The 21,141-nt window shown below is 39.4% G+C and overlaps 1 protein-coding gene across 5 annotated transcripts; it reads right to left on the reverse strand.

The window, feature by feature from the left end:
- Positions 1-2,962: 2,962 nt before the first annotated feature.
- Positions 2,963-20,434, reverse strand: Nfyb (nuclear transcription factor Y subunit beta). 5 transcript variants are annotated; one of them, XM_047550631.1, is made up of 8 exons: positions 20,310-20,434; positions 17,680-17,766; positions 10,972-11,065; positions 9,179-9,309; positions 7,230-7,427; positions 6,026-6,107; positions 5,120-5,199; positions 2,963-4,646 (listed from the first exon to the last, which is right to left on the reverse strand). In XM_047550631.1, exons 2-8 carry the CDS (start codon positions 17,683-17,685, stop codon positions 4,614-4,616), a joined length of 624 nt encoding a protein of 207 aa, XP_047406587.1. In that variant the 5' UTR covers positions 17,686-17,766; positions 20,310-20,434; the 3' UTR covers positions 2,963-4,613. The 5 variants fall into 5 exon arrangements, with proteins under 5 accessions (XP_047406587.1, XP_047406591.1, XP_047406588.1 ...); XM_047550635.1 differs by having other exon boundaries at positions 17,676-17,766; XM_047550632.1 differs by lacking the exon at positions 20,310-20,434 and adding an exon at positions 19,566-19,842.
- Between the last annotated feature and the right edge of the window lie 707 nt (positions 20,435-21,141).

The raw sequence follows: 21,141 nt of genomic DNA on the forward strand, positions 1-21,141 counted from the left end.
AGTAGGAAATGTGGTACCATGTGGTATGTACAGAATAATAGGATGTGTAGTTCTCTCCTGCAAGAGTAGTAGCACTTTTATGGTGGAAACAGAAACCTTTTTTTTTTTTTTTTGGTTACTGTGGCTGTAACCCAGGGGCACTGAACCACTGAAACACATCCCAACCTTTTTACTTTTGAGGCTGGTAAAATAAAATTGCCAAGGCTGCCTCTGAACTTTCGAGTCTCCCAAACTGCTGGGATTACAGGTGCACACCACCACACCGGGCTCAAAGAAACCATTTTTTTAAAGATTCTTCCTCCAAAATAAGGAATGGCTCTGTTGTTTCCTTAAATGGCCCAAAAATTAATCCTTTGTGTTCTTTGATTAATGATTACGTTGGTCTGAAAAACTGATTTTTTGTTTTTTGAGACAGAGCCTTGCTCTGTTGTTCGGGCTGGCCCCACACTTTTGAGCTCAAGTGATCCTCCTGCCTCAGCCTTCCAAGTAATTGGGACTTCAGGCATGTGTCACCACACCTGGCCAGATCTGGTTTCTTAACAAACCTAATAATGGAGGTTGTATATGCAAGAATGAGCCTCCTTGGCAATACAGATCTGGGATGGGAGGCATTTTCTGTTACGCTTTGTCTTTGCCTAGCAACTTGTGTTCAACCAACTACCCAGTGTTCAAAGTTCAATAATGTCTTTCTTCCAGATGTACTCTGAAATTAAGCCCTGTAAAACAGGTGCAAAACAGACATAAACATGATACTGCCTGCTCTTAGAAGACAACCAGGAAGTCCTAAGTTGTACCTGAAGAGGCAAGGCAAAAGTTCCTGGCATAGTATCAGAATGTATTATCTTAGGGCATTTTTGTGGAGATAAGGAATTACCTATTAACCTATAATGTGCCCTCCTAATTTAGTTCATGACCATCAAGTTGCAGTAGACTAACTGCCAGCACACTGACTTTACTGACCTTATTCTGATTTGGCACACCTGTTGGCATTAATTTTGGCAAAGGAGTTCTTAACAATAATTGTCTTGCATAGTTACCTATTTAATAAGCAGTGCAAAAGGAAGCAGTCTCTAGAGTAAGGTCAGGGAAAGCTGTAACTACTATCAGGCAAGTTTTATCTCTAAAGGTAATAGCCAGAAGCCAAAGAAATTCATTCACTCCTATGTCACCAGTGGGCTATGACTTTGAAGGGATTCTGCCTTATGGTTTCACAAATCCTAAACCTGGGTACAAAAAGAAATATTGTCTTACAAGAACTATCTAAATGGGGCTAAAACAACTGGTGTGCAACTGTTGCATACCTACTAGCTTTTGGGTGATGCTATTTTCTGTATTTGGTCACCAGTACAAATGTTTGCAAAGGTTTCCTGGTGAAATTTAAACTGAGACCTGAAGGATGAAAGGGACTTGGCTAGGCAGAGGGAAGGATGCATGTTCAAGCCACGGCAGGAGGACAGTGGGAGGCAAAAAACTTGCACAAGAGCCCAGAGGAGATCAGAGTTGGTGGGGCACAGCAAGCAAGGAGCAAAGCTGGATGAGGTGAACAGAGGTGACGTTTCCAGCTCTAAAAGAAACACCAATGATATGTTTCTGACAGTGTGGTACAATTCCTAGAAAAACCAAGTTAGGGTTCCAGTTTTACCTGATGAGCACACTACATGACTTATATGAATTTAAGGTCAACAAAGATTATTAACTCATATAAAGTAATAATAAGCACATAAAATAACAAGTATTGTTTTGCTGCCAAGATAACTCTAAAATAGATATACACACGTCTACATATGTGTATTTTTAACATCTTGAATTGCAAGATTTCATTTTTGCCAAAAAACTTTGCACACTTAATTGCTACTACTATGGAAATCCTCTTAGTTGGGCCCTCATAACTTTTTTCAGTGCAACTGGAATCGTTACAAAAGGTAACTGGTATTCCTTAGCTCACCAAGGCAACCTGGAAACAGGCAATGAGGCACGTTTTTAAGGAAATGAACACTGCACAGACACAACACCAGAGGAAACAGAACACAGACGGAGTCAGCACCATTATTCCAAAGTATATTAGGAAGGCAGCATTTTTTTAAAAAATCCTTTCTGGACCATACCGTCTCCATTATAATGCGGTAGTGAGGGGACAGACAGAAGCTACTTAAGTTCCTTTTTCTACCTATGACTTAGTTGCTAAAACTCATTGCTTACATTCTCAAAAAAGCAACATTTACAAAATTACAAAAATTCTAGGGTAGCGGAGATTACATACTTAAGAAGTTCCAGGGGAGATGCATGACATTCAGTTAAAAGAAACAGACCAAATAAGAAGCCAACACTGACCCTCACAGGCACAGATGTCCTATACCTGACATGTGCAGGTGCCAGTTTTCTCTTCTGTGTGAACAGGAAAGTCATGTAACCCAAAGTTCACCTGATTTTACCTAAAGTTTTAGTATCACTAGAAAATTATTAATCTGTTTTTGTATATATTGATTTAAAATTATCAGATTCCTTTTTAAATTTCTTTACCAAACACCCAATCTTTTATTTATTTATTTATTTATTTATTTATTTTTGCAGTACCAGGGATTAAACCCAGGACCTTGCTCATGCTAGGCAAGTGCTCACAACTGAGTTACACCCCCCAGCCCAAATACACCCAGTCTTAAAATTTTTAGAGTATAAATGTGTAACCAAAAAATGTTTACTACTTGGACCAAATGGAAGATATTTCAAAAATTTATCCATATGTAAGCATCAGATGTCTTAACACTTTGCCTATCTGGTGACCTAGCAATTCTACTTCTAAAAATTTATTTCAAGAAAAGTCATGGATGTACACAAGGTTCATTGAAGTGTTTATAACTTAAAGATGTCAGTAGTCAAAATGTCCAATGGACGATTAAATAAATTATGATTCAGTCATACAACAGAATAACAAACCAATAAAAACGATGCAGAAGACTATGCATAACCTGGGAAACATGTTTACAGTATATTGTTAAGTGAAAAAAGCAGGTTACAAAACAGTATGCACAATATGAGCCCATTTTTATAAAAATATACATATTTAGCAAAGTAAAAGGACAAATGATATTTATCAAAATATTAACATTGGTTATTTCAACACAGTAGGATGATTGTGGATTCTGCTTAACCACCCTCTCCCTTTTTCCTTTCCTTTCTGAATTTTCTATAATAAAGATTATTTTTTGAATGGGGGTAGGAGGCAAAGGAGTTACTGACCTCATAGATGCTACTCCCAAAGGTTTTTCCCAGCAAAGTGAACGTGCCTGTTCATCCTGTGTCTAGGAAAATGCTTCTACCTCGGACACCTGGGTGTCCCTCACATACGACGTCTACCCAAGCTTCCTTCTTGCAAACTGTCCAATAGCCATTTTGATATTACAATTAAAAAACCCCTCCTATTAATTATCACCAAAAAGAATAGATGAGAAAATACAAATCCTCACTTTAAAAAAGCAATGACCCAAGTACATACTACTAAATTATACAAAGTTACATTATCTAAGTTTAGTTTATTGCAAAGATCGAGGGAGCACACTGCTTCTGCACGCTGCTCACAGCACTCACTCTTCTCCATTTGTTCACTCATTCATGCAAAAGGTCTGTACACACAATGATGTCCAATGTTTCTTGGTTTCCATGAGAAAACAGGAAACCTGATATTTCAATTAAAAAGGTAAAATGAAGACATTTATCATCAGACTGTAAAATCCTCTTCTGGGAGAGGACACTGTAATACTCGAAGATACACTTTGAAAAAAAAAAAAATCAAACACCAAACAAAAGGGGCACCATTTCAAGAGTGCTAGGACTACATTAAACTGAAATGAATTCCAACACTCGTAATAACATAAATCAAAAACAAATCTAGTGTTAAACAAAAGCTCCAGTAACTAAAACTACCTTAACAGGCACAATGAACAGTGTAAACACTGTTAATGGGCACCAAGTTTAATAGGGCAGACAATATTTGCTTCTGCATTCACACTTAATTAGTCAATTACATTTTTTTTAAAAAATGGTGCTGCCTAAGCCATGAATGTTTACCAAAAAAAAAAAAAAAAAAAAAAAAAATTCAATAAATACAGCAAATGCTAAAAATCTAGCTAGGTTATCATGCAAGATATTACATACTAAGACAAACTCAAATTTATAATAAAGGCAACTTGCATTCAAAATGAACTCTACCCTTATATTTTATTAAAAGGGCAAACATCATGAATTAACCCAGCTGCTTACTTGAATTACAAAAGTAACATGATTCAATATGAAAATAAGAAACTGTCTACAAATCTCTGACAGTAATAAATTGCAATATACAATGCATACAGGCGTCATACAGAGCAACAAACTCTTGTACAAAACAAAATATTTTAATACCTTTAAAATCCAAATTTGTCTTTAAAATCATTCATGAAAAAGATTCTCATCTCAAGTCAGAATTAACACCTCAATTAGTCAAGCATCAGGAAGCTACATTACAGCTACTTAATATACAAAGAGACACCGCTTCACCAGTCATTTCCTCTGATGTCTCTGTTCCCAATTCGTACACGCTCGCTTCTCTACACTCCCCATTCCATCATTTCTTCGGATCATGAAAACTGAATTTGTTGAACACCAGAAATCTAAGATTAGAAAATTCAAATGAGTGGAATTTTTAAATGTTTTAAAGTAACATACGTATATTACAAGCATTCACTGAATTAAAAACAATGGACAATGCAAAAGAAGTCCACTTGCCCCATCACACCCTCTACCCAAAGAAGCTACTTAAAAGAATTTTTTTTATCTTCCTTGAAATCTATCTATGTGAATATAAACACATGTACATGTTTTTTTGTAACCATTAAGGGAATACTATATGTGGTTTTATATATTTTGAGAAAACAAAATTTTTAATAACCTTTATCTTATCATGTTCTTAATAATAGTAACAATTACCTATGATTAAGAAAAAAAAAAAATCAAAGGATATAATCAACTTTTATAATAGTTTAGGGCTGAGGCATAGCTAGCTTGCCCAAAGTCCTGGGTTTGGTCCCCAACACCACAAAAATAATAAACAAAAAAAGTTTAAAATGCAAAGAAGGCACTGTACCTGTTGATAGGACGTTGTGTAAACCATAACATTTTGTTGTTGACCATCTGCAGTTATTAAGCCAGCTGGTAACTGGTTAGCTAAAACACACCACACACAACATATGAACACACACACACACACAAAGAAAACTTAAAAAAATATTAATGAGGAAAAATAATTGTATCTACTTTCTTGGTCTGACCTAAAGGTGGTATAATTAATGTCTCATTGTCTTTCTGCCACTTTTCTATGATGTAATCTTAGGTAAAATCATAGACCCTCAAATTTTCCATTAAAAAAAAATTCCCTAAAAAAGCACATTTTTCTTACTGCATTTTTCCATTTTCTGCACCTTCATATCTTTAAAGTGTACTTAGCTAATATGTAGAAATCACAGAAAGACTGGGTTTCTGAATCAGGTTAGACCTGAGTGTTGGCTGGGAACAATATACAACTAAGCAGTATATATTTTACAGGTGAGAAATTTATGTAAAATATAAAACAGTTATTTTATATGACAAATATACTCACCATACACCTTTTATCTCACCAGTGAAATAAAATGAAATATGGAAATATTATTCTTGATTTTAAAAAAAGTAATCTTTGAGCTCAAATTTATTTAAGTCACCAATTTTATCTTTTGAATTACAATTGTCAATATTCCTATCTCATGTGAATGTTCAATCAAAAACTAGGGGCTATGGAAATCAGAACTTTCAAGGAAAGGTTATAATGCCTTCCAGGTTAAAATTTTCTACACTTACCATTCACTGACTTTAAATAAAAGGGCATGAATTGATAAGAACCATTCAGGATAGTGCTATGTCAAAATACTCAGTGCTGATATCCCAAAAATACCACCCCAGACACTTAGCATGAATCACTAACAATCTATATGACTTATAACATAACACTACTTACTAAATGCCTCCTCTGTAAGTTCTTCACTTAGTCCATCTGTAGCTGTGACTGCTCCACCAATTCCCTTCTCTCCTTTCATAGCCTGGGGAAGGGGTTAAAAAACAAAAAGTCACAGGGATGCAAATGAAACTATTGCCCAAATGAGAATGCTTATTGCCTATAGTTAGGAGCTTTTAGTATTAAAAATGTTAAACAGATAATTTATTAGCACTTCCAGTTTATATCATTATAAGACAGCATTATTAGTAATGGCCTAGAAAACCTAAAGTTCATATGGGTAAAAATAAATTATTCTATTTCCACACCATGAAGAGATGATAGAACTTTACTTACAGATAAAGTCTGCAAAATACCTATAAATAATCAGTTTATAAATCTATAAATGATCTGGGTTATCACACACACAGAGTTCTCAGTCAACTGAGAAGTAGAGGGAAGCTGTAAATTTTAAATTCCTAAAATGAAAATTATGGTTTGGACCAAATATCTCTGAAGTTCCATTTACTCTAAGGTTCTATAATACTGAAGATTTGGAAAAGTATTATGAAGAATTTATACATTCTCTTCCTACTTTAATAATTCCATGTAGATCTTACTAATTTAACGGAATTCTAATGCAAAAGGTATTAAGCATATATTTTGAAAGCAAAGTTGGATATAAATTGGCTATAAAATCAACTCATTTACATAAACTTCATACTCACAGGCAAAGATAGCCTAATTGGAAGTGTGGAAGAGGGCAATCAATAAAAGGATATAGTTATAACTTTTTTATTTTCTAAAAAACCCCCAAGCTTAGCAATGTTACCTCTCTCAAGTTAACAACAGCAGCAAGAAATGTTATTGTTAATGGAGTATTCAATTAGTTCTCTCTCTATAATTCTATGATGAAGGCACTATACATAAACCTCACTTTAAAAATGAGGGAACTGAGGTCTGAAATACTTAAATAATCTGCCCAACACCAGAGTTCATATGTAGGGCAGCTGGGATGTAGCCTCCAGGTTGTCTGAATCTAGAATCCTTTTATACAAGTATGCTTTAGTTCTAATAAAGGAAAAAGTATTATAATTTATGTGATTAAATACTTCTGAGAAATGTTACATAATTTGCTACAAAATAATTTTTAAACAAATTGTGTATTAAAAATGTTAAGGTGAACAGTGCATGTTTTCTTAAAAGTAGAATGCTCAGAAGACTTTACCTCTCTGAATTTCTGAAGGTATAATTTCAGAGGTTCTACATAACTGTCGAAGCCTAAGGTAGACATGGCAAAGAGAATATCTTCTCCATTGATTGTCTTCCGCTTCTCTTGATGGCATCTTTCACTTGCCTCTGATGTTATAAAGCTTATGAACTCACTCACACATTCCTGCACGCATTCTTTGGCATCCTTTGCAATCTGAAGGGAAAAAAAAAAACACAGGTAAATTGGCAGGAAATACAACCATCACCTTCCTAACACCTGCAAAAATAAAAGGCTATTCAGAAGAATGCATGTTTCAGCTTATGACAGTTGAATATATGCCCATAATACAAGTGTGTGTTCTCACAATTCCAACCCTCAGAATCAGAGAGGAGAGTCTGACAACTACTTAATATCAAACAACCAGAGATAAGGGGCTAGGGAGGTGGCTCAGTGGTAGAGTCCTTGCCTAACATGTGTGGGGCCCTGGGTTTGATCCAGTACTGCAAACAATAACAACAACAAGAAAGCCACATAAAATTTAGATACCAAACAACCATTGGCCATCTGTACTACTCCATACAAGATGAAAACCAGGAAAAGCAATCCCATTATAGCTACACTAAGTATACTGTGGGCTACAAACTTAGGTACCACTTCTCTGCCTCAGCATTTCCATGAATAAGGACACAGAAAAATAAAAACAAAAACAAAAACTGAATTCACTTAAGAAAGAAGTGAAATATGACACACGATGACTTTTTACTATCGAGGATACAAAATGTCAGGTGTGGGTTTTGAATTTATTAAAAAAGCTTACCTAAAAGAAACACATGCCTGCCATATCATTATAAAAGCAATTCTTCCCTTAAGGGTTTGGGGCCTGAAATAAAAATCTAATGGATTAATCATGCAATCAAAGCACTTATAACCAGAATGACAAACTCCTTGCTGAAAAGCACTTTTTTCTCCATGCCTATTTTACATACTAGAGAAAGTGAACAGAGTTGCATAAATATAGCCAAGTAAAATAGCGCAAGCCAAGTACATAAATTTTGTATTTTCTAGTAAGTCATGTTAAAAAAAACAGGACCAAGTGAATTTAATTTTAATATTTTATGTTTCCCAATTTATCAAAATTATCATTTAAACATGGAATCAATTTTAAAATGAGACGTTTCACCTTTTATTCATACTAAGTCTTTAAAACCTGGTGTGTTTTATATTTATAGCACATTTCCATTCAGATGAGTCACATTTCAATTGCCCCACAGCCACTGTGGCTAGTGCTTTGGTACAGGACAGTGCATGCCTAGCCTATCTAAGCAACAGTCAGTAGTGGCACGTTTCCCCCTGAAACATAAGGAAGACCTTTCACAAACTGTGTGTTAATATGATATTTATTTGTAAACTTTATTACCTTCATTAAGTACTTCTATAAGCTATAAGTGATACAAAAGGTTACTATGCAACATAAAATATATGTGAATTTTAATTCAGATCAAGTAATGAATAGTGATGTTTTTAAAAGCTGTTCTAAGACAAAACTACTTTAAAAAAGGTCATACAAGTTGCAATGCTAACATTTACAATTGTGTAAAAAGAGTTGTTTCCAAATACCAGAATTTAAAAAAAAATCTTAGTACATTATATCAGTCTGATCTAACCTAATTTTGCTGAAACATTTAATAAGTTACCACTTTATATGACCAAACCGGATACTTCTAATAGTGCAATTATTTTTGAAAAGATTCTTAATTCTAGTTTATCTGCTTCCAATTAGTGGAAGCAGGGAATGTTTGGGGACATAACAGAGCTGAAAATTGAATGCTGTTCAGTAACTAAGTATGTCGAAACAAGTATTTGATTTGCCGAAAAGCTGAGTAAATAGCTAACTATTGATTTACCTGTGTATTCATGTAGTTTTACATTTCCCCCAAAAAAATTCAGTTAAATTTCAATATTACCTTTCCTGTTTGAGGTATAGCATTTTTCATTATCCTAGCCACGTTTGCAATTGGAAGATATATATCTTGTTCTCTGAAACTTTCTTTTGAACCATTTGTGTCTTCATGATCATTCATGCTGTCCTCAGTATCTAAGGGAATAAGAAAAATTTTAGGTTTAAAGCTTCTCATAATTTTACTTCAGGACAGGAAAGGACTATTTGAAATGACCCAGAGTAAAAACCATTAGAGTTCATTTTCTAATTTTTGGGGGGGATTAGCATAGCAGTTCTTTTCACAATTTTCACAGGGTCAGAACTGTCTCTATTCATTAATTTCAAACTCACTGCCTAGAATTTTTTTACCCTTAACTATACCTACTGAAATCCTATCTACCCATTTTTTGGAGGGTGGTGGCAGTGGGTACCAGGGATTGGACTCAGGGGCACTGGACCACTGAGCCACATCCCCAGTCCTATGTTGTATTTTATTTAGAGACAGGGTCTCACTGAGTTGCCTAGCACCTTGCTTTTTGCTGAGGCTGGCTTTGAACTGGCCTTGGTCTCTGAAGCCACTGGGATTACAGGTATGTATCACTGCACCCAGTCTATCTACCCATTTTTCAAAAACTAGAACATCTCCACAGCAACTTCAAAAGTGTCCTTTCCTTTCATAAAATACCACAACTACTTCTCTATCACACATCTTCTAATTCTTTTTATTTCTCATCTCCTCTGATAAGACTGTTGGTACTTGATTCCAGGGATCCACTTTGTTGTCCTAGGACTTGGTACAGCATCTTCTCAGAGCAGGTACTAGTATTTATTGCCTAATTTAGCTATAAAACCTGTAAGTTACAACCTATAGCTCCTGGAATATTGCTAGATTAAGAGGTTATGTGTTTATTCAAAACCAAGTTTATATAAACTTGTGTATGTAAAATTTACACTGTATAAAACTCATAAAAGTTGATATAAACTTGTTTATAAGTTTATGTAAAATCCTACAGAGTGGAAAAACTACACTTGAATATCACTGACCCAACTGGATCAATAATGCAGTTAACTAGTTTCTGAAAAAAACTATAGCAGTGAGTGATTCAACTTTTCTTACAAAAAGGAAATTTCCAAATTATATAGATTTAGATACAACTGAGGCTTTCACAGTACCAATAATGTCCTTTTATGATTAAATACATAAATAAAATAAATATAAACCTTCCACTTTTTGTATGATTCAATTTACATTTTTATGTGTTTAAAATGATATCAAAACTAATTTATCTGAATATCTGTTTTAGGATGAAATACTAATCCCTTCAGAACTCCTAAAAATATATCTTAATTTTTCATTTTACAAATCAAAATGCCACAAAGGTAAATTATTTCTGACAGGCCAACATAATACAGCCATTCTAATACTTGACATTGTTCCACTACTGAATGAAAAACAAAATTAAGTTTGTACATAAGTACTAGAAATACAACAGCTACCAATTTAACTCCCATTAAAGAACTATTTTATTTACTGTATCAACTGAATAAGAACTTCTCATACTTACTTAGGAAGATAGTAAAAAGTTTGAAAAGAAACAAATTTTTTAGAAAGGCAATACTTTCATAGAATTCTTATCTAGGACTCATCACTCTTTTGAAGATTATTTCTAATAAATATTTTTTTAGATCTTCAGTGAACTATGACCTGAGATTGCTAATTTTCCTGGAAAGACAAAAGTAACCTAGCACATCTTATTAATAAAATGTCCACTTCTAAGCTGTCCCACATGCATCTGGCTCTAGCTGTGGCCTTCTTACCATCGTGAGGCTGTATCACATAATGACTTCCTCCGATATAGTCTGCAGAAATCCCTAGTTGGGAAGCATCTGTTGTAGAACTGTCACCATCCATCTAGGAGGGAAAAAGAAAGCCCTTGAACACTCTTCAGTAACACTCGTACGAAAAAAAAGGTAGATTTGGTGCTCATAAACTTTCAGAGGATGGGTCAACTACATAACCTTAATTATCATAACCTTAAGCTTACTAAAAGAAAATATTTATATTTCTCTTTTTAAAATATTTTTAGTTGTAGATGGACATAATACCTTTATTTTATGAATTCATTTTTATGCATTGCTGAGGATTGAACCCAGTGCCACACACGTACTAGACAAGTGCTCTACCACTAAGCCACAATCCTGACTCCACATTTGTATTTCATGATTTGGAAACTTTTCGATAATTTGTCAGTTATTTAAGATTACCTCTCTGTGTTCTATATTATAAACATAAAACCAACAGGGAAACACAACATGGAAATGAACCTAAAGCATATACCCCTTTCTTTCAACAGCATAATCCTCAAATAAAACAAAGGCAAACCTTGACTTACAATCTAATTTATCACTGGAATACCAATCAAAGTCAAAATCCGCTTTCTAGTCTACTGAGAGTCACCTACACCTGCTGCTTTGAGGGCTCCTGTTGAAGTCCATGCATTCTTTTGCTCCTGCTGCAAACCTCCTTTGCTGTCTCATGGAAGTTCCATCACAATATCTCAGTTTATGCAGCTCCTTGGGTAAGGAGCATGTGGATTCCCTGCACAGTGCTGTACCCACACCACCCAAAAGCACACCTACATTTTGAATGAGCCCATCATCTCTGATTCCAGTCAAAGATTGACCTTCCCCTCTCCCAGTCCCCCCACTCCCCACCACCACTAGTAACACCCAGGGGTGTTTTACCACTGAGCTACATCCCCAGCCCTTTTCATTTTGAGACAGGGTTTGCCTAAGTTGTCCAGCCTGGCTGAAGTTGAGATTCTCCTGCCTCAACCTCCTGAGTCACTTGGATTACACAACTATTTGATAGAGAGAGACAGACAGACAGACAGGGAGGGGTAAGGAGGAAAGGGAAGGAAAGGTCAGGGATATTGAACATCTGCATATAAAGATAGGAAATTACAACCATAGACAAGAATGACAATTAAACAGGTGATTTTAAAAGTCTGTTTAATAATTTTGCTTAGAGCTTAAAGGATACCACAAAGGAAAATTTGGAAAAAAGTGTCCATAAGCTCCATTCCATTTTACCACCAGCAGATTCGGAAGGCTTTCTGCTTTGCAAATACTACTACTCAAAACAATTAAGGGACTCGCTCTTTGTGAGTGGGAAAAGTAAAAATGCATTATCTGAAAAGTAGAGCAAAAATTAAATGCTTTCAGGCCAAAGAAAGATACTTGATCTTAAATGTTTATTAAGGTCCAAGACCCAGTGCAAACTTAATGTTATTAACTGAAATATTTTAGTCCCTTGTATAAAACATGTCTTCTCCATCTCCGTTGAATTTTTATCTAATACTAAAGTACTGGGCTAGTTTCCAAGAGTTCAATAACCTAGCATTTTTTTCAAGCATCTGTTAACTTTGATGTCTAACTGAATTGTTAACTATAGACATATTTCTGTAATTTATATAGTTTTTTAAGGGAGTAGAAAATAGAATTTATAGACCTTCAATAATCTGTGAAAACACATTCCACCTGTTTACTCACTGACTTTTTGGTGGCTCTTAGGACAGCCACAAGTCCTGCTGCCCTCTGCAAATAAGCATCCTTGCCAGTTATAGGTATTTCTATACACAAAGCAAACATTTATACTGTTCTCCCAATCTCGAACTGATATAAATCCATGTGAAATATTAACACGACACAAGCTACTATTTTGATCCTAAAATGCTAACAAGACACAGGAAGAGTAGTTTCCTAAAGATGGTCCTTTCAAAAGGCTGTGAATTCACTGGTTTTTACAACAACCTAAAAAGGAAGATCAAGGTGCCAGGTGATAGGCTCCAAAATGGATGCTTCAGAACCTTCAACTGCAAACAAATTTTTTTGGGGGTAACAGGGAACCAATAACAGAAATTCTTTGATAAATGAATGTACACAGGATACCAGACTCTTAAAATTAGCTGATAAACAAGATAATATTCAAATAACCAGGTGGTTCTGGGAGATGAATTAATTTATAAATATAACACAAAGCCATTAAAAGCAAAAAGTTTTAATCATATTATCTTGTCATACACTAGAACTAGCAGCAAGATCATCACCTGGATTAACAGCATTAGCCTTTCCAGACCTCAGTCTTCTCAAAAGGAAGATCAAGTATTTCAGGGTTGTCAGAATGAAGTCTACAACGCTGCCCAGGGCAGTGCCCAGTCATAGTGTGCTCCATGGACCCGGGACCCAGCCTTGCTCCTTCAAAGGAGTTGCACATTTCTGCTTAATTGTATGTGTTTGGTTCTGCAAGTTTTAGCATTTCTGTTAGGTCACACCTTCTGTTCCTCTCATCTCCTGACTTTAATCCAATGATCCCCATCTTGCTGTAATCCTCCTAAAATTCATCCAATTCTGCAACCCAAAGGCTAATGCTCACTTCTCAGAAGCCCTGTGGCACTAAACCCCTCACTCAGCAAGTAGCCTCACCTTTGCTTCTTACAGCATGCTAGCCATGCCATGCTATGGAAGGAATGGTGGGAAAGACAGGGTAGATTCATTCCAAAGGGTTTTTCCTAGGTCTAAAATCTCCTATAAAAATTTAATAAACAGAATGTAGGTCATAAGTCAGACAACACATATTTCCCTGAGTGAGCACTGAGTGTTGATGGGGCTGTGCTATGTATGGTAATGCAGCGTCAACAACACCGACAAGGTCTCTGTCCTCACCCAGCAGAGAAAACAAATGTTACATAACCTGGGGGCAGGAGGAGGGGCAGAGAGCATAGTCTATTGGAACTTCCAGGACACAGGCTCTGCAACTCAGTCACCTAGTTTGAATGCCCTGCTACTCAACTGGCCATGAGACCTTGAGCAAGCTGATGAGAGCTCCGTACAGGTTAGGAGCGAATCCACGTAAATAGTACGGTATGATGGAATACTCAGTACACGTTACGTACAACTATTAAATAATGACAACTAATGGCTAGGGCCAACTGCCCAAGAAAAACAAGGATGTGTTGCTACATGCTCTGTGAACTATTCCAGGGAATAAGCTTCACTCCATTAAAGGGCCCCACAAGTCTGGGGAGTCAAGGAAGCTTGTGTTAGGAAACGGCATTAAAACTGATTGAAAGATGAATGTGAATCAAGGTGGAAAACAAAGTTCCAGATAGAGCAGACAAATATAGTACTGGGGGATTGGAACTGGTTAAATGGGGATGAGAGCAAGCAGATCTTTATAGACACAAACAAATAGAAAAAAAAAAATGTAGAAAGAGTGCAAATTAGATTTTTTAAAAAAAAATTTTTGTAGCAGGGATTGAACCCAGGGGTGCTCAACCACTGAACCCTTTTATTATTTTTTACTTTGAGACATGGTCTCACTAAGTTGCTTAGGGCCTTGCTAAGTTGCTGAGGCTGGCTTCGAACTTGCCATCCTCCTGCCTCAGCCTCCTGAGCCACTGGGATTATAGGTGTAAGCCCATAGCACCCAGCTAGATTTCTTTTTTAAAAGATCATTTCAGCCAATATAGAAAACCCATCCAATATAAAAAATGACCTGGAGGGGAGCAAGAATGGGGCAGAAGACTGGTGGGGACTATGTGCTGCTGCTAAGAAATGAACTTGCATACGATGGTGGCTATCTCAGCATCTGCTCCAAGGCCAGAGCCCAGAGCCCTGGAGATCACAGGAAGCAAAGTAACTAGCAAAACCAACAGAAGTTGGTGACTGGCTGAGTAAGAGCTCAAGGAAGGCCCAAGAAGAAAAAGGGAAGGAGAGGGACAGGAAGACTGGGCCGCGCAGGACCTAGCTGATGCGTGTGACTGTCAATTTACAATGTACTGATATATCCCATAGTGACACCCATAGGCTTAGTATAACAAGAGGAGCTAGTGTTGGATTTTATCCAGGGAACAAAGGGAGACGGGCCGGTGGGACAGTGACAGAAGCCCTGGTAAAATGATGAATCATTACATCAAAGGGAACTGATAAATATGGACGAAGAGTAGTGAAATCTCATTATGTTAATTTTAACAACTATATGAATCATTTAGTGGAACTGGTATTATTCTCTAAAATATTATAGGAATAAACAGCTAATACATTCTTATTCTATTTTTTGGGGTAGTGGTATTTAAACTATGCTAATAATTTGTTGCATAAATACAGTAGTGTCCTCTTCCTGTGTTTACGTTGACTGAACGCTTTCTATATATCTCACGCAATGTTCATGATCCCATACAACAGGTAAGAAAATTGAAGTGTATGAGGTTAATAATTTGTCCAAGGTGACACAGGAAGTAGGATTGGAATCTAGAACCCCAGAAGGCAAGTACTTCACAGAATGCATTCCTGGTAGCTTTCCCTATAGTCCTTAAGCCCAATCTTTAATATGCCTCTTCTAAATTCTAGGTCTACCGATTCTATATTGAAAGCATTTAAAGTGCCTTCTCAAGCAAGGGCAGTATCTGTGACATGGTCCCAAACTGCCCTCTGGACTGGGTTTGTGGTGTGGCTCCCTATTTACTAGCTGTGCCTGTGAACAAGGTGCTTGCCTTCCTCTTTGTGTTCCAGTTTCATTTCTAAAATGAGCTTGCTATGAGAAGTTACTGTATAAAAAGCACTTAGCAAAGTGCATTAAACACAGAGCAAGAATTGAACAAATGTAACCTGGTGTGATTATTACCTCTTCAAATACAGTTGTTTCCAGGCACGAAGAGTTTTCTGTCTCGCTCACACACATAACTTATCCTCCTAACTGGTCTGTGGATCACATTCCTTTTTAGGATAAGAAATGACATAAGGATTCCTAGTCAATAATGTGTCTTCCGTCCTGCCCACCAGCTTCCTCAGCTTCCCTTAACCTTGTCATCTCCCTCATTACACGTAAAGAAAACCTTAATTCCGCCCCACTCCTTGTGAAGCTACCCTGGTCACCAGCCACAAAGTCCTTACATACCTGTCCATTCCCACTTAAACTCCCTGCCATCTGCTTTTAGACCCTACGCCACACTGAAACCACTCTCCAAGCTGCCAGCGCCCTCGCCCTCACCCTCCTTGACACCTCTGTAGTGGCTGCCACCACTGACTTCCAAAGCAATCACCGTGCCTTGTTTCTTCCTCCTTCCCATCCTCTAATTGTCAGTTTCCATCCAAGGTTATTGTTTTCCTTTTTTCCCTTCCTCTCTTCATGAGCTCATTAAATATCACCTCTATGCTCATAAATCTCAAACCTACAACCGCTATATTGCCGGTTACACGAACAACCCACAGTACAGAATGTGTGTGATATTCCAACACTGCAAACTTGAGATAACAGGAAATGGGGCTGGGGTTGTGGCTCAGTGGCAGAGCGCTTGCCTAGCACATGTGAGGCACTGGGTTTGATACCCAGCACCGCATAAAGATAAATAAAGATCCATTGACAACTAAAAATGTTTAAAAAAAAAAAAGATAATGGGAAATGAAACTCACCTCCCCTCCTGCTAGAGGGCGGGCAAGAAAGATCTGCATTTCAACTATTCTGTGAGGACCACCACCACCCTCCCCTCTTCCAGGCTAAATATACCAGTCTTCTCAGGTTGGTCCACCTCCTTCAAGACCTAACTCAATGTTACATCTTTTAAAATACCCACTAGATATGCCCTTCCTTTTCTATTTCCACTGGATTACTGCCGACACACCTTGACTTTCGTTTTATGACTAATACTCTTACTATAACATCAGTTCCATAGTTCTTGAACCCGTTCTTTAAGGTTCCTAAAGGTTTTCTGCATCAAGTCCAAACTTCATTTTCACAGCTTTATGAGAACAGATCCCCCACTTAACCTAACTAAACTTCTTTCCCACTTATCTTAAGGGCTAATAAAAACTTTAGTGCTAGAATGTTCCAGAGTGAGGCAACCATGACTCAAAAGAATTGTGGTATAACCAAGGTCATAGATACTGTAGCAGAACCAGAACTAAATATCCAGATGACGAAGTGGTGTCTATTACATGACTCTGTGAAATTCCCTCTCACACTGTGTACCCCTGTCCCATCAGCTAGGTGAGGGGCTCATTCCTGCCTCCAGGCTTTTTCTTTTGGTCATAACCCTTCGCCTATCTAAATCCAACCCATCCTTCAGGCTCAGTTCAGGCCCCCAGGCTCCCTTCATGACATTCCCAACGAACTGCCCATCATACTCTCTTCTTTCCACGTGTGCTGCATTCAGAGTCAGCATTTTCCATTCAGCACGTCAGGGCAGGTCAGTATTCAGCTTGACTAAAGTGCTATCAGCTCAACAGACAGCCCTTAACAAAGCTGGGACAGGCTCTACCCAGTAGCCATAATAGAACTTAGGGACCCACAGGAACTATTTAACATGTAAGTGACCCAAAATAAGGATACAATGGCAATGAGAAGAGGTACTGTTTGTTTAGACTGGAAAGGCACCCGCTGTATCAGGAATCTCCAACAGATAATTTTGTTTCAGCTAATTACTCTTCATACCAAATTAATAACCAAAATGGTAAATACATACTTACTGTCATGAAATACTGTCAGAACGGTGTTGTGAGTGGTGCTCAAGAACACCTGTCTAAAACGGTGTCCAATCTTTGTCCAATTTCAACCTAAAAAAATAAACATCTATTAAGTGTATAGTTTTATTTCTAGTAAAATTAAAGAGGATGCATGTAGTTTTGTCTACTACTCTTGGTCAATGGATATGAAAAGCAGACACCTAAGGAATGTTTATTGAACAGGAAGATTTATTTTGGAGAACTGACAAAAAAGTTAATTGATGGGGAAACTGCTTTTCTAATATAACCCTGAATTTAGACATGCTCATCATAAATATTCATCACAATTCACCAAATGGGGACCAAATTACATATTATGTAAGAGACTGAAAATTATATATCTAAATTACTTGAAATATTTACCCAGGACACAAATATTCCACTTCTCAGCATAATTTTTTGATGATGGTTTTCCTAATGTTTCAGAGTGAGATTTGGGTGTTTTAAACCTCAAAGAGGAGACTCTTATCTCAGAATATGCTTTTAAATTAAGTACCTTAGATTATTCTGGGAAAAACATATATGCTGCCCAGAGAACATATCCCTGTGCAAAAAAAAAAAAAAAAAAAAAAAAAAAAAAAAAAAAAAAAAAAAAAAAAAAAAAAACATACACAAAATTAAGCCCCTTATGTATCATTTTGAAGCACCAACATTTTGAACTAAAATTTCATCTGAATGGCACTTCAGTCTCAAGTCAAGGCATAAATAGCTGAATAAATTAGTATCAATTACAAAGATACATCCTCTATTTCTCATTTGCCCTTTTCCTTTTTTCAAATGAAACAATTAAATGGGGGGTTGGTTTGACAAAACAAAAACACACCCTTCCAGTGTTAATTGTAAAGGAAAAATACTGATTTGCATTGAAGCATGAAATCCAGTAAATAGCAGAAAGAATTGTAGCCAGAGTTTAATTTTTAAAATGCCACTAAAGGGTCCAGGCAGTGTCAGCAAAGATTGCCTGACATTTGCTATAAACTTAAAAGTAATTTCTAATGTCTTTTCATAGAGTGCCCGCTTTCTTGATCCAAAGCTGCCCAGTAAAATCCCTTCCTTGCAGTTAAAAAAAAAAAAAAAAAAAAAAAAAAAAAGTTTAGGGTGACTTTAAAAAGTAATGCTCAACACCTAAAATGTAGACTATATATCTATCTTGCTTAGAGTGGGGAGGGCAGTGAGAGCCCCACTAGTCACTCACTCAAATACTTGAGTATATATTTAGATTCAGTACATTAAAGAAAAACACTATTGCCTCATATGGTATATATTTTCTTAAAGGCAGGTTATAATGTATGTGAAAGCTCAAGGGAATGCATACATCTGTTTAATGTTTGAAGAAATGCAAATTTGTATCCAAGAAAAGCAGTAGTCCCTTCCTCCAACCTCCATTCTTTGGCATCAACAACCAGAGTTTTGCATCGATATAAGCCTTAAATTAAGCTACAAGAACAGTGCAGGGAAGGGATAATTGCCTTTTAAGGAATTCTGGTTAAACTTTCAATACTTTACCAATAAAACCTGCACTTATTAATGTCACTGCTATTATTGATTAGTTTATCTCAACACTTTGTGATGCTGATTAGTTTCCATACTACAGGAGCTGAAGCCACCCCAGTGATTTGTGCCACGAACCGTGGAACTAGGGAGTCCATACGGATTAGTGGGATGCCATTTTTTTAAAGGTCGCTGGCTACCTAACCTTGTCTTGGTACAGTACTTTGGGCGCGATCAAGATTTGGGGGTGCTCGTAATTCTTTGTTCTCGGAGACTGTTCCTTATGGCCCTGCACATCCTCCCGCCTCCCACCACCGATGATTAAAACCTCAGTCCAATCCGAAAGGCTTCCTTCCCACCTTCGGGGCAAGTCCAGGGACCGCAGCCGCCAGATGGCTGCATTCTTTACGTGCAAACCAGACTGCGGGGAAACCGGAGCCACTCCTTCCGCCCGGGGACCTCGCCGCTCCCCACGCAGGTGCCCGGGGTGGCCCCGGCCCGCCGCCGGGTGAGGCCGACCTGTCAGACCCGCGTGTGCGGGGCGGGCGCCCCCGGGGCGCATCCCCTGCCGCCCCGCGCCTGCGGCCCCGCGCCCAACGCCCGCCCGCCGCGCGGGCACACAAAGCGGCGGCCCCGCCGTGCCCCCGGGCGGGCGGCGGCCGCGGGACCCGCGCGGCGGCCGCGGCTAGGCAGGGTCGCCGGGGCCCGCGCCGTGCCCCCGCCCGCGGCCGCCTCCCGGCACAAAATGGAGCCGGCCCGGGGCGCCGCCGCGAGGGGCCGGCCGTGCCCGGCAGCCTCCCCCGGCCGGCTCGCGGCCGCGGGCGGGAGGTCGCCTGGCCCGCGTCCCGCCGCTCCAGCGCCCGGCGCACAAAGAGCCGCGCCGCGGCCCGCGCCGCTCCTGGCCCGGCCGGCCCGCAGCGGGAGCGCCTCGCCGGCCCGGCCCGGCCGCGGCCCCGACTCCGCCCGGCGGGCTGCAGGGAGGCGAGTGCCCCCGGCCGCGGCGGCGTTGGCGGCGGGGACGGCGCCTGGAGGAGACGGACATTTCATTCGAGCTAAAGTGGAGTCGGTTTAGGAGCGATCATTGGCCGAAGCGAGACACAAACCTCCAATGCAGCCCTGGTTGGCTCCCGTCTCCAATCGGCTGTTTGGTTGGACAGAAAATGGCTGCGAAGGAACCAGTCCCAGCGCGGAGCTCCGCTTCCAGGACTCGGCCTCCCCTCCCTCCGCCGCGGGCCGCTTCCCTCGACTCGACACCCTCCCTCCGCGCAGCCCGCGCGCGGCAGCCACGCCCAAACCCCGCCCTGGCCCCGCCCCCGGGCCCGCCCCGCGCGGCTGCGGCGGCTGCTGCGACTGCTGCGACTGCGGCTGCTGGGGCTGCTGCTGCTGCGGGAAGCTGCAGCGCTGCGGGCCCTGTGGCGGCTGCGCAGGCTTCCCGGGTCTCCACCCCAGCTCGCGATTGAGGTGTGCGCCGGCCGGCCTTCTCTCCGTGTTCACCCCGTGCGAAGCGTGATTTCTCAGACCTTCCTCTCTTTGCATGCCTCCCTCTCTACGAGGAAGCGACTCCCCTGCCTGAATTCGGCCTGCCGGCGTTTGGATTTCTAACGAGGAGAGCCAAGGCCAGAAGCCGCTGCCTCTGGCGGCGGCTTCGAGCTCCGTCGGGTTTGAACGGCCGCTACCTCCCGGGACGCCCTCGACACCTCGTGCTTTTCCTTGTGTCCCTGTTAGCGTTACCAGGTACACCGCACCGTCCCAGTCGGCCGCTGAGCACGGCTGTTCGTTTTTCAGATTTCATCCAAAGACACAATCCCCTTCCTCTTCGGTATAACAGGTTGCTCGGTTTAGCCAGCCTCCGCCCTGTACTCCTGAACTTTAAGATGTTGTATTTCTTAGCCACTTCTTCCCCCGTACATTGCATAGTAGTTGCAACCTGACGTG

This window comes from Sciurus carolinensis, chromosome 4, assembly GCF_902686445.1.
Source record: "Sciurus carolinensis chromosome 4, mSciCar1.2, whole genome shotgun sequence".
Lineage (NCBI taxonomy): Eukaryota > Metazoa > Chordata > Mammalia > Rodentia > Sciuridae > Sciurus > Sciurus carolinensis.

Excerpts from the sequence above, each read along its gene's own strand:
- Nfyb (XM_047550631.1), bottom strand. Across the intron at positions 7,428-9,178 it reads CTATACCTCAAACAGGAAAG|ATTGCAAAGGATGCCAAAGA; the intron begins GTAATATTGAAA and ends TTTTCCCTTCAG. Across the intron at positions 6,108-7,229 it reads ACCTTCAGAAATTCAGAGAG|GCTATGAAAGGAGAGAAGGG; the intron begins GTAAAGTCTTCT and ends CCCCTTCCCCAG.